Source organism: Ictalurus punctatus, chromosome 23 (genome assembly GCF_001660625.3).
Source record: "Ictalurus punctatus breed USDA103 chromosome 23, Coco_2.0, whole genome shotgun sequence".
Classification (NCBI taxonomy): Eukaryota; Metazoa; Chordata; class Actinopteri; order Siluriformes; family Ictaluridae; genus Ictalurus; species Ictalurus punctatus.
In genome coordinates this window covers 14,262,522-14,277,383 of record NC_030438.2, presented here as the reverse complement: position 1 = coordinate 14,277,383, position 14,862 = coordinate 14,262,522, and the positions used below count along the sequence as shown (strand labels likewise).

The following is a 14,862-nucleotide window of genomic DNA, read 5'->3' as shown; positions in this document are numbered from 1 at the left end:
TAAAATAGCCTAAAAATAGCGATGACCTGAATCAGTTTTTTTTTTTTTTTTAACTAAATAACCTTTACTCATCAATTATTTTTAACTGCTAAATCTAACTGTCTTGCAACAGTATTGCAGTGATTTGGGACATTTTTTCTAGTAATTAATGCTGTGACTTGCTTTTAATGCTTTTTTGCTCATGTGCTGCTTTTTCTTGAACTTTTTATTTTTAATGCATTGTGGCTTTGTGTTGTTTTTCCAGTATCCTTGGACTGAGCACCTCTGGACTGCCACATAAAATCCTCAGTAGAAATACCATATAGGTCTTTCTCACCATGTAACTCACATGGAAATAAACCTTTATCTCAGACTTTAGCACAAAATAGGATTTCTTATAAAGATGAACATCCATCCATCTTTTATACCACTTATCCTTCAGGGTCACAGGGAACCTGGAGCCTATCCCAAGGCAGAGTACACCCTGGACAGGGTGCCAATCCATCACAGGGCACAATCACATACACATTCACACACTACAGACAATTTGGATATGCCAGTCAGCCTACCATGCATGTCTTTGTACTGGGGGAGGAAACTGGAGTACACACGCAGCACAGGGAGAACATGGAAACTCCACACACACAGGGCAGTGGCAGGAATAGAACCCACAACCCTGGTGGTGTGAGGCAAACGTGCTAATCGCTAAGCCACCAGGCACGCTTTAAAGATGAACATGACAAAGGTAAAGAGTGAAGCAACAGCAAGTTTGCTCTTTAACGTCACTTAGTAGGTGTTTTAGATACTTATATCAGAGCTTATTCAAGGAGGACCCCTGGTGTAAGAACAATTATCAGCCACACTGAGTATGAAATGGACAGATGTCCTTTACAGGTATATGTAGAGTACAGCTATATTTTTGAAATTCAAAGGCTTCCTGGTTTCCTGTTCCAATACCTTTATCAGTTTATTTTGTTTTGTTATGAAAAAAGAGCAAAAAGTATGTGGTAAATCAGTGCCTTTGAGTTTTCAAGACATCATATTTTATGCTGAACAGTTCAAACTGTTCTGTAAATCTGTCAATTATTCATGAGGCAGCTGTTTCAATGACATTTAAAATTGTCTTTCAAGGGCAAAATCCAAAATCATGAATATGACAGTGTTCTGAAATAATTACACATATTGCTTTTATGTTTGCTCATCAGAATCGGAAATGGAGGGACCAAAGTTATGTCAAGCATCAGTGAGAGAAAAGTAGAATTAATTTGACTTTAGATCAAAACTGTGAAAAAAGAAGCAGGAAAAGAGTGGCACTGAGAAAAAAACGAGAGGAATTGGCACAACTATCATTCACATAATTTAAAGCTTTTTTTTTAATGGTGGAAACTTAATGATAACAATTGTTACAAAACACACTGTTGACATTTGTGACCTTTCTCAATACAAATCAATCAATGCTTCAGGGAATTCTTTGCCATGGCTTTTTAATAGTAAGCAGGAATGGGTTGTAATGAAATACCGATGTTACATATTCAGAATACAAAACAGAACTGTGCTGGCTGGTTGTGATCCTGGATGAGGAGATTTATTAATAGCTCAACAATGAAACAATTAGGGTTAAGCAATGCATTATATGTGCATATGGTCTATTAACTATTACACTTAGAGGGAGTTGCATTCATGATTTCAAATTTTTTAAACATTTAAAGTCCATAATGCTCTCCTGGGTTCATTCCATGTTTCCTCCATATACCAAATATGGTCAGAAGAATAGTTGTAACCCCTTCATTCAATCAAATCACAGTCAATCACATTCAATCATTACAAATGCATACATTGGTTTCACATGATTGAATTGAGTTACACTAACACAATTGGTTGTTACACATCTAACATGATTGGTTAGGTATCTCTAAAGCCCTGAATAAACTTGAACTCCACCCATTCACCCAAACTGAGAACTGAACCCATGTCACTGCCATTCTGCAAAAGCCATTTTGCAATATCCATTACTACTGCACTGTTACTACTGCACTATTCTACCACATATTTTAATTGTGTTAATAAAATTCTATAGTTATAGTACCTATAAATGCCATCATCCCAGCAAGATTTCATAATGTAATTGGTTTATGTTAACATAATTATAATTATAACTATAAATATAATATAATATAATATAATATAATATAATATAATATAATATAATATAGCTTATTATAATATAATATAATACAACATAATATAATATAACTAAACCATGGTGGCTCATGGTTAAAGCTCTGGGTTACTGATCAAAAGGTTGGTCGTTCAAGCCCCAGCACCGCCAAACTGCCACCATTGGGCCCTTGGGCAAGGCCCTTAACCCTCCAGGGGTGTTGTATCATGGCTGACCCTGTGCTCAGACCCCAACTTCCTAACAAGCTGGGATATGTGAAGAAAATAATTTCACTATGCTGTAATGTATACATTGGGGGAAATAAGTATTGAATGTATCAACATTTGTTTCAGTAAATATATTTCCAATGAGGCTATTCACATGAAATTTTCACCAGACTTTGGTATTAACTCAAGAAATCCACATATATAAAGAAATACAAACATTATGGTCTATAAAGGAAGTTATGTGTAATAAAGAGGAATGACACAGGAAAAAGTATTGAACATGCTAACTGGAATTTTATTTAATACTTAGTGGAGAACCCTTTGTTTGTAATGACAGCTTCAAGAGGCTTCCTGTAAGAAGAAATTAATCGGCCGCAGTATTCAGGTGTGATTTTGGCCCATTCTTTTAAACATATTGTCTTTAAATTTTGTTAAATTGGATTCATGTGAGGTGATTGACTGGGCCATTCTAACACCTTGATTCTTTTTTCTGAAACCAATTGAGAGTTTCCTTTGCTGTATGCTTTGGATCGTTGTCCTGCTGGAAGGTCTACCCATGTCTCATCTTCATCATCCTGGTGGATGGCAGCAGATTCTTCTCAAGAATCTCCCGGTAAAGGGCTCCATTCATCGTTCCTTCAATTATATGAAGTTTGCCAGTACCATGCGATGAAAAACAGCCTCACACCATGATGCTTCCACCTCCAAACTTCACTCTTGTGACTACTCTTCTGAGTCCCTGTCAAAAATCATGCAAGGAGCTCCTGTGTGTGACCGGTTGATGACAGAGTGATGTTGCTTCTACTTGCAGATAACGGCCCCAATGGTGCTTACTGGAAGATTCAGAAGTTTTGAAATACATCTGTATCCAATTCCATTAATATGTTTCATAACAATAAGGTTGTGAAGGTCTTGGGAGAGCTCTTTGCTTTTACCCATCATAAGATGTTTCTTGTGTGACACCTTGGTAATGAAAAGCCTTTTTTATAGACCATCAATGTACTAACCCAGCTGATATTAATTTGCACTGATAGGAGCTATAATTACTTTCTAACTACTTATGGATTTCAGCTGGTTCCTTGCCTTACCTTGCCTTGCAGAGCTGCTTTTTCTTAGCGTGTTCAGTACTTTTTTCCAGACTATAAGTTGGAGAGTGTTTTTTTCCAGCTAGTAAGTATAGAGTAATTACAGTTGTTAAAAGTTGTAAAAAGTATGTGAATGGATTTACTCTCTAAAAATACATACAGAAATTAGATCCAAGCATGTTTTGGGTGAAGTATCTTTTTAATTCTTTCTCTTGAATCCTTAATTCTTTCTCTTGAAACATATAATTTAGAATTTGGGGTACAATTGCAAGATGTCTGAAATTGCAATAGTTTTTCTTACTTTGAATAGGAAAAAAATGTAAATTAGAGAATCCATATGTCTTTTTTGCTATGTAGGCCTGTTTTAATTCATGAATACACATGGTAAATGGTCTGCACTTATATGCACTTTACACTGTGTCTCATTCACCCATTCACACACCAATGGTAGCAGAGCTACCATGCAAGGTGCTAACTTGCCATCGGGAGCAGCTTAGGGTTCAGTGTCTTGCCCAAGGACAATTCCACTTGTGGAGTCACATGGGCCAGGAATCAAACCACCAACCCTACGATTACTGGACAACCCGCTCTACCACCTGAGCCACATACCACAGTTCCATTATCATGTGCTAGAACATCTATATTTGATATATGCTGTGTTGCTCATTCATCATCCACTTTTTAAAATGTAGGGCAGCCAAGAGGAACATAACACAATAAGATACACAAATAAAATGAACAGAATTAATAAAGACCCCTGCAAAAAAAAAAAACCCTAAAAAAAACCCCTAAAAAAAATCCCTGCAATTTATGTCTATCACAAGCAGAGCTGGCAGACTGAACAGTGATCCCAAAGGTGTCACTACGATTACTGGACAACCCGCTCTACCACCTGAGCCACATACCACAGTTCCATTATCATATGCTGTTGCTATATGGTAACAATTACATTTTACTATTTAACAAAAATATATAAACTTAGCTCAGATATTGTTTAAAATTTTTCCTTTAAGTAGTTTTGCCTAAATATTGAAAAATTAATTAAGCCCTCTGAGGACGACCTCCATGAAATTTGATTGCAGAAAATGAACTTTTTTTTGTTATGTCAAAGTTAAAGCCTTCAGTTTTCCAATTACATAGGAGAAAGAGCTGTGTTGTATTATTGCCTATCAAAAAAAATTGGCAATAAATTAATTGATGCCATATGGCAACACCATGCAGTAAAGGGTTAAATTAAGTTTTGCATAAGCACTGAAATATTTTTTTGATGAGAAAATTAAGATTTTCATATAAACTACACATGATATTTTTATATTCCATTTTATTCAGGGTGCTTTAATTGGATGTGTGCTTAGTCTATTTACTTTTAATTTGTGATATCACAGCCAGTTCAAGAGAGCAAATTGTGCTCTTTGGGTGAGAGGGATGGCATGCTACCTCTCTACCTCCGTCAATCACAGCAACACTACCCAATCATGGATGAGCTCATGTATATGGAAGTGGGTAGTTAGTGCTTTCCTCCAAGTTTGTTCAGCTGCCCTGTGACATAATTGAACAACAGTCCAAAAAAATGTGATGGGTGGCTTCATGTGTCTCATAGGAAGCAAATGGTACCCTTCACCCTCCCCTGTTGGTAAATACCTTGTGATAGGAGAGAGCTGGCTAGTGATTGAGAATTGGAAAAGAACAAAAAAAGAAAGAAAAAAAAGAAAAAATGGGGGAAAAAAGCACAACAGTGTAGTAGAGTTTTCATCTGTCTCTTTGGGATGTTTTCTAAATATATTCTGAATAAGTTCCTTTTTATGTATTGTACCTGTATTGTGAGTATGCAGCAGAAGCAAGCCTGCAGATTTCATTATTGAAAAATGGTAATTAAGACCATTATTATTGAAGTACAATGTATTGTAAGGAAGAATGAAAGAGATTTGGATTGACAAGAAAAAGCAAATAAGTGGCCCTGAAAAGAAAAGAGTGCTGGAGTGCTATTTATTCTTTTGTTGCATTTCCTAAGTCTAATAAAATAGTCAAATTTCTTTATTTCCCTGCTGTATAAATTCACTGCATCTGACATCTCCCCAGTGCTGACTTTATATCTGCCAGATGCTGCTGATATTTTTATTGGTTTCTGATTGGGTTTAGGCTTTGTTGATATCTTATTTATTTTGTTTTGATTCATTTTTCCTAGAAAAAGAAATTAATAACCAGACTGACATCCATCTATTTTCCTGTTTTGTTAGAAAAATTTCAACAATACATTCTTTTGGTCATTTTGGAATTACCTTTTTCTGACATTGCTAACTGCCTATGTGTAATTTATCCCTCTTGTGTTTGTCTTGGCAGAGACTGAAGGAGCTTAAGCAAAGAGAATTTGCACGCAATGTCTCATCTAAGAGCTGGAAGGATGAAAGGAAGCAAGAGAAAGCACTGAAACGCCTCCATCAAATTGCCCTACTCAAGCAGCAAAGGGATGGGTGAGACACTGTGTTTGCAAATAGAATGGTTCTCAAAGCCCTTAAAGAAAAAAAGGTTTATAATACAATGCTTCAGTTCACTTCACTTGGATATACACTTTTTTAAAAACTTTAACCACTGAGCCATCATTGCTGTACAGTCATGTGGAAAAATAAGCATACCCCATGGAAATTGTTTACTTTTTTGACATATTTGGCCAAGCAAACATTTGATCCTCTTTGAAACAGTGCCTATTAATAGAGTAAAACACTCTATAAAATAACACATAAAATAGATATTTTGTAGTAATTTTTGTAATTGTTAATTTAAATTAACAAAAAAACATATCAATCACTTGGAAAAAGTAAGCACACCCCTACATTTTCACACCTTCAAATCCATAAATTAGAATCAGGTGTTCAAGATTTGGTGCCAGTGATTAGAACCTGCTTAGGGAGTGTAGGTGGAACCTGTCTTATTTAAACCTCTCTAGTGTCTAGTGTTCCCTTTGCTATTGATGTGTGTGGTGTCATCATGCCAAAATCTAAGGACTTCTGTAAGGCCTTCAGAAAAAAGGGTGTGGATACCTATGAGTCTGGAAAGGGATTTAAAAAGATCTACAAATTATTTGCCATACATCATTCCACTGTTAGGAAAATCTACAAATGGTGCAGATTTCAAATGACTGCCATTTTGTCCAGGACTGGTTGAAAATTCAGCCCAAGAGCTGACCATCTGAAGCAAAAAGAAGTCTCCAAGAACCCCAAAATTTAATCACAGGATCTGCTAGTAAACTGTTGGTGTCAAAGTGCATGCATCTATAATCAGAAAGAGAATCAAATTTGAACTGCATGGGAGGCGTGCCAGGAAAAAACCTTTGCAAGAATACAGTTTGCCAATGAGCATATAGGCAAAGACCAGGCCTTTTGGAATTCTGTGATTTGGACAGACAAATCAAATATAATGTAGTTTGGCCACAGTAACAACAGACATATTTGGCATAGACCAGCAACAGCCTTTCAGGAGAAGCACCACATACCAACTGTGAAGCACGGTGGTGTTGATTTTATGGTTTGGGTTTTCTTTGCTGGCTCAGGGGCTGGACAGCTTGCATTCGTTGATTCAACTTTGAATTCTGCATCATATCAAAGAGTGCTTGACGATAATGTGAGGCCATCTGTCTGAAAGTTGAAGTTGAACTGAAAGTGGACCTTTCAACAGGATAATGGCCCTAAGCCCACTAGCAAATCCACCAAGGAATGGCCCAAAAAGAAGAAATGGAGGGTTATGGAATGACCTAGTCAAAACCCGGATTTGAATCCCGTTGAAATGTTGTGGAGGAATTTGAAATGGGCAATACATGCAAGAAAACTTTCAAACATCTTGCAACTGAAAGAATATTGCATGGAAGAGTGGTCACAAATTCCATCAAGCCTGGTGGACAATTATGCAAAACGCCTACAAAAAGTTATTTCTGCTAAAGGGGGTAAGACTAGCTTCTGAGGTGTACATACTTTTTCCACAGAAGAATCACATTTTTTGATATTTCTATCTATATCACATATATTGATATTTTTGCTGAATAAATGATTGAAAATACTATTTTTCCATGTGGTTTTGTTCAAGTATATCAACTTTATTAATAGGCACTGTTTCAAAGATGATCAAATGTTTTCTTGTCCAAATATGTCAAAAACGTCAACAGTTTCCATGGGGTGTACTTATTTTTTCACATGACTGTATTTATTTCTATACAATATAACACAAATATATTATATTTCTATAAATAATATATTCTGTAAATAACAATACACAATATATTGTTATAAATATTACAAATAGTGTCTCCACATTTGCTGGTTTTATTACATACTGTATATATCTGATGAAGAACCCAGGAAATAACAGAAGTGTGTTTCAGTAAGGATGGATGAAGTAACAATTAAGTGTAGTACACAGAGGATAAAAGAGGATAGAGGACTAGAAAAATGTCCCCCATCAATAAAGCAAGCAAGTGCTTCTGAGGCTGTAGGAAGTGAAACAGCTACATATACTTATGAAGTCAATACGTAAGGTTCTATAATTGCTTTGTACATGTCCTTATTTTGACAGTGACAAGGCAAAGAAGTCAAAGTTAACAGCTGCAGCCCGAGACCAGCAGCAAGAGAAAATAAAAGTAAATACCAGTGACAAACCAGGATCCAAGAACATCCTATGCCAAGGTCAGAATTGCAGCTCTCCCTCCCCAGACTCAACCACCAGAATCCCTCCATCTGCACCAGCGCTTACAAATCAGTGCTCTCTTCGGGTTAAGTGTTCCTCACTGATGGCTCAGACCCCAAAAGGTCACCAACATGCTAAGGCAGGAATCTCATTCTGTTTCGCCAAACGGGCTCACCTGAAGCTGGACTCCTGTGCATCAGTGTTCACTGATGGCTTGGATGAAACAAGTGACCACCAGGAAGTCCAGAGACAGCAGCAGAAGCTGGCCTTGCAAGCTCTCTTGTCCCGATCTCCCTCCCCCAAACAGGATGACCACCATGTCCCTCTGGATCCAATGCCACTGAACGCCTCCCCACAGAGGGATCGACAAACAGATCAGCCCAATCAGGAAGGTAGTCTGGAGATGCAGGTGATGTACTGCACCATTGAGCCACAAAGTTGTCCTGATACAAATGGTCCAGAAGTTGGTAGACAGCCAGCCAGTTCAAAAGATAGGACAGCTAATAATGCCCAGAAATCCAGGCAAGAAAGGGCCTATGAGGGATTGATGGAGAGCAGCAGCCTGAAGAACCCAAGTCCTACTGCTCACATAGATGTACATAACAATATGGCTCAACTTAATGCACAATACTCAAAACAAGACTTACAAGGAAAAAGCAAACAGGGTATTTTGATGACTGAAAACTGTTTAGCTGTGAGTGAACTAAGCAGCAAAACTTTCTTAAATGTCCTTGGAAAAGATGGGACTAAGCTAAAATGGCCTTGTGAGCTTGTGCAATACACCTCCGATGAACCCCGTGTGTCCTACAGCTGCAATCCACTCTTTTTGAATTTCAAATGCATAGAAGGCAAAGAGAAAAGCACAGGAACAGAGAAGACAGATGTGTGCACCATCTCAGATCAACCCAACCGAACCGAGGAGGAGACCCCAAATATGACTAAAGATAACTTAGGCATTATAAAACCAAAGAAACACAAACATCAGCGGAGAGGAAGAATTCATATGTGTAAAATAGATGCTGTTAGGAGACACCGAGTGGCCTGTACACTCAGCAATTTTTCCCAGTCACCTGCTGAAGGACAATTTGAATTCAACAGCACCCCGGCCAGCAAGCTGCGTATCAAGCAAAACTGCACTGAGAAGAGTCACAAACTCAGGAACAGAAAGAGATCACAGGATAAAACACAAAAACTAAACCTAAAAAGTATAATTGTAAATGCTTTTTCTGCCCCACAACGCCGAAGAAGGAAGCGTCAGAGGTTGCCTTCTGCTCTCCGGCTAGCGAAACGCAAGACTCTTTGGCATGCTTCCATACAGTCTCCAGTTGGGAACGGGGATAATTACCAGTGGTGTGGCAACCTCTACAAATCTAAACAGGATGCTAATGTGACCCCACTCAAGAACAGCTCATGGGGTGTCTTGTCAGAATTGAAATCTGATGGGGAATGGCCTTCTTGCCAATGGGAAAGACATTGTACTTCTCCTGCATCAGCATCCTCCTATCATAGGAGGAGAGGATATAGCCAGCCTTGCTCTTACATCAGAAAATCTAGTTACAGCTACCCATGCAATGGGTACAGGCACATGTCAGACAGTCCAGACAAATATACTGAACCCAGAGAGGAATACTGTGATTACAGAGACTCAGAACTCTACAAGGAGAGGAACTGCTATGGGGTTTGTGACAGACGCTGTATTATAAAGCAGAGATATGGTATAAGAAAGAATAAAAGGCACCTAAGGGAGAACAGAAATAGAGATTGCCATAACTCTACCACAAAAAGAATTTGTTTTTATAGAGTCTATGAGGATGGTGATGATCCACATGACACTGAGCAAAACTGGTGGTGTGAGAGACCAAGCCCTGATTTTCGGAGGCATAAACGAAGAAACAGGTTCTGGTTAAGATCGGTGGTGAATCATGAGAGGGGGAATGAGCAGTCCAGTCCTACGTTCAGACATAGTCCTGCTTCCTCTACTATTACCAGCATTTCAAACATTAGTGAAGACTGCAGTTCTTATATTAAGCAATCCTATTCTGGGCAAAATGACTTAAAATGCCCAGCAGAGAGATCTGCCAAGACCAAGCATCCTCATTCAAGAGAACACACACCAAGAGAAAAGAGTCCATCACCAACATCAACATCTATTAATGGATCAGATGCAGTGCAATCAGACACCCAATCTTGTATTTCTGATTTCAGAGGAAAGCTGGAACCTGTCGCACAAATCTCCAAATCCAGTGATTTGACAAAGCAGCACACATCAACTGATAAAAAAGTGCCAAATAGCAGAATATGTAATCTTTCGCTCCCCTTGATTGGCAAACTCCCCTCAATAAAGAAAGGAATAAGACAGGCAGGAATGCACAAAGAGAAGGGTAGCAGTAGCAGTTGTGGTAACCAAGTAAAAACATTTCTAAATGATCAGTCAAAACCTGAAAGCCAAGCAGTATTTGAAACTGTAAATATAGCCACACAAAATTCAACCGTGTTGCAAGCTTGTCCATCTTTAATTGATCAGAGAACTGCAGAACCTTGTGCAAGCTCAGAAACACAGAAAGATAGCTCCATGACTCATGAAAACATCATCAGAGTTCTGGAAAAGACGTCAGACAAAACATCAGATAATCTGCCACAGAGTTGCTCGATCCCTCCCTTAACAGAGAAACCTATAACATTCACAGAGGAAGAGATTGACAAGTACAGACTTCTTCAACTTCAGGCCCAGCAGCATATGCAGCAGAAACATCTCCAAGAGCAACATGATATGCCAAGAAATTCATTTGTTCCTCAAATGAACCAACCACCTATTCCTGGTCCTGAGCCTTCAAATCAGACTGTTCCAGCTCCCTGTCTCTCATACACTATACATCAGCATGGGGTACTATCAGCTTTCTCTTCCTTCATCTCCTGTCCTTCAGCCTGTTTGGCATCCCGTAGTTCCCCATCTGCCCACCCTCCTCTCCATCCCACACTTCCACAGCCCCACTTCACCCCTCTTCCATTTCAAACTGTGTTCTATCAAGCTTCTCCTACAGTAATGCTGGCAACTCACCCTCTCCACCTTATTTCAACAACCCCCCTCCACCATGCACATACCCATTCTCACATTGCTGGCCTAACGCTTCACCCCCCAGCACATGACTCATTGCTCCCCTCTGTGCTTACCCCAGCAGCCATGGTAGCTGGCAGGAGTCTGCGAATGCACCCTACACCACAGCCTCTGTTCCCTCATCAAGATCTTCAGCACCACTCTGGCATTGCTAGCTAGGCTTGGTGAAGAAAAGAACAAAAACAACATCTGAAAGGGAAAGAAGTTATAAAGTGACAAAATAGTGAAAGTAATGGGTCTATTCTTGATTCTCATAAGTGCTATTGGACCATGTTCTATTGATGTCTGTTTTTGACTTGGCCAAAGGTTTTAGTGTCTTGCTTTTCTCCTCATTTATTTCATACTATGATTGTTTGAATGTGTGTCAATATTTATGTAAATGGCAGTGCAGTTAAGCGTTGTCCTCCTTCAAAAGGCTTATCCTCCATAACTGTAACTACCTTAAGTTCAAATTATGGGAAAATGTTTTTACCTGGCTTTATCTGAAATAGACCTTTTGGTCTAAAAGTAATTTGACTTAAGTCCCTTTCTATTAGTGCACTGCAAACTTTATTTGCATGTCATACTGCAGGATAGATTTTTTTTTTTTTTTTTTATCTACGTCTGCACATCAGAGGAGATGTCAGAGTGCCAAAACAAATGTATAGATTTGGCCATGTATGGAAATGAAAGGAGTGATATACAGTATATGGAAGTCTAAGCTGCAAATGATTTGTTGTGTCCTAAGACTAAAGCATATTTTATTCTATATTCCAGTACAGTTAAGTGAGGTGAAAGACTGACTTAATAGACTATTATACAGAGTTGTAATAATGCAATAATACAGTTTTCAATCTATTCAAAGGTCTAAAACCTATAATAGTATTTATGTACTGTACTTTCTAATGTAAAATACATATAAAAAAATACATTTTAACAACACAAGGTATGTACAACCTGCAGTTGTCTGAATTATATATGTTCCAGAGACTTTGTATTTACTCTTATTTTGTAGAGCCAAACAATTTGTGACCTGTAAGATAATGTCATAATAATAAATTTAACATAATCTTGTAAAATCTGTATCTTGTCATTGCTGCTGTTTGATCAAAAGTAGGACACAATTATTGTATCACATGATTTCCAGTGTACACCTTAATAAATAAATAGTTTAATAAAATGTTTGTTATGATGGTCCAACATGTCATTTGGCCAAATACCACAGGCATGAAATAAATTTGTTTACTGGTGGAGTATAGACATAGGCAATTTATATACAAACCTATCACATTAATAAGATATCATCAGTCAATGGGGCTTTCAAAGTTAGTTTCTTAAATGACAAATATGCTATGGTGTCCTCCTCCAGAATCAGTGACTACATCCATCCATCTCCAATAACCACTTTATCCTGTTCAGGGTCATGATGAATTTGGAAATACACCAGTTCATAGCAGGGCACCTTGCATACACTCTTTCACACCAAGGGGCATTAGAGCAATCTTAAAGTAGCCAATTGACCTACTGGCATGTTTTAGGAAGGTTAGAAAAAACCCATACATACATGGGAAGAACATATAAAACTGACTGTCACACAGACATGCAAACTCAGGCTTGAACCAGAGACCAGTGAGCTGTGAGGCAGCAACATCAACCATTTTCCCTTGCTCAGCCCTTTGTATATGTCACCAGGTGGTATTGCTTTAGAGAATTTTGTCAGCACTCTTTTAGTGAATTCATAATCTATTCACACAAAACTCCAGTTCTTTGGGACAGTTACTGGAACTGGAATTTCCCTTAGGCACATGTTTTGTTTGCCAACATTTTTTCTCACAACTCTGAATAAGAGTCACACAGCTCTTTGTCTCCTTTGAGCAGGCACTCAGGTTTCTGTGCTTTATATGTTTTTGACAGTACTTCTTAGCCAATCTATAATCTAAATAATAGTCACATATTTTAGCAAATGAAAATCTATTCCATCACTGAAGAAGCACTCAGCACTAAGATCCACATCTATTTATGAAAGTGCAGTACAAAATGTGTTCAGTGTTAACGTTCAATTTACTAAGAACGAAGCTCATCACTCAAACTGCGCCTGGGACTACATAGTGAGAAGTGAAGTATGAAGTGATCAAAATGGCCATCCTTAGAGCCACCAGAAAGCTGACGAGAAAATGTGAACTGAATAACTAAAATATACATATGTTAACAAATGAAGTTTTATTAAGTAAAGACTCAGAAGTTAATTGGAACAACTAAACAACATGAGGTGCATTCATATGTCTGACATACCACTAGATTCACAGTTGGTTTTACCCTAATGGGAAAACAAAGTACAGATTAACATGTGGTGGCCTGGAAAAACCATTCATATTTTCAAATTCTGACACTTTAGTACATAGCTCTGAAAATTACAGGCTTTTATCCCCAAACATGAAAAGATTTAAAGATTTCATTCTAACTCCACTGAAAGACACCCTGCCTACCTCTACATATACAATCATATACAATATAATAAAACAGATACAAAATAATTATTTATGGAACAAAACATTTTTATTTATACATTTTAAAGTACTATGTTTACAATGAGAAATGACCAAGCACTTTGAAGCATTTTGAATCATCCAGATAAGTCTCTGTCTCATCACTTAACTTATTTAAACACAAGCCTCACCATCATCTCTTCACTCCACTTATCTCTGCTCATTCTAACATTAGTGGGGAAATAATTGAGTATAATAGTGATAACAAAGTATAATGTCATAATACTCAATTTTGTTTTTCCAGAATTTAACCACAATTACAGTATATACATTATATGGGCAAAAGTTTGTAGACACCTGACAATCACACCCATATGTGGACCTTCCTCAAACAGCTCACACAAAGTTGAAAGCATAGAATCATCTAGAGTGTATTTGTATGTAGTAGCATTAAGATTTACTTTTACTGGTACTAAGGGGCCCAAACCATTTCTAGCACGGCAATGCCCCAGTACTCAAAAAATGCATAGGTACAACTTGTGTTGCCTGCACAGAACCCTGACGTCGATTCCACTAAACACTTGGAATGCCGACTGCACCCCAGGCCTTCTTGTCTGACGTCAATGACTGACTTCACTAATACTCTTGTGACTGGATGGGCACAAATGACCACAGCCATGTTTCAAAATCTAGTGGAAAGCCCAGAAGTACAAAGGGAGACTAAATCTTGAATGGCATGTTCAACAAGCACATATGGGTATGATTGGTCAGGTGTCCTTACTTTTGGTTATATAATGCATGACAGGGTTTCCCAGATTGTGATGCATTTGTCAAATTAAAAGTGTACAATTAAACTGTATTCTTTTATTCTCTTTTAGTGTATTTAGTCTGTTGAATTTCTTTCTTAGAAGAAATTGATGGATGTGTTCCTGATTGATGCGTCTACTGCGACTAGGTGCCAAATGGGCGACAAACACAGCGCAATGGCCAAGCTGTATTGAAACACCATTTTTGTCATACATTTGATTTTGGGAATTGGACTAACTCATACAAATCGCACCTTTTTGTGTGATTTTCTCTCAAATGTATTTTGAGGAGAAGACTCACACCATGGTATGTTCATGACTTATGCATTACTGTGAGGATTAAAGAGCAAATG

The 14,862-nt window shown here is 37.9% G+C and overlaps 1 protein-coding gene across 1 annotated transcript in view; it reads left to right on the top strand.

Moving 5' to 3' along the window:
- Positions 1–12,378, top strand: part of LOC108256717 (G patch domain-containing protein 8) — a 28,556-nt gene extending 16,178 nt beyond the window's left edge. Inside the window, exons 2-4 of the mRNA XM_047150133.2 lie at positions 2,702–2,977; positions 5,790–5,920; positions 8,013–12,378. Of these exons, the coding sequence (XP_047006089.1) occupies positions 2,885–2,977; positions 5,790–5,920; positions 8,013–11,397 (3,609 nt within the window). The 5' untranslated portion in view covers positions 2,702–2,884 and the 3' untranslated portion in view covers positions 11,398–12,378. The remainder of the gene's footprint in view (positions 1–2,701; positions 2,978–5,789; positions 5,921–8,012) is intronic.
- The last annotated feature ends 2,484 nt before the right edge of the window (positions 12,379–14,862 follow it).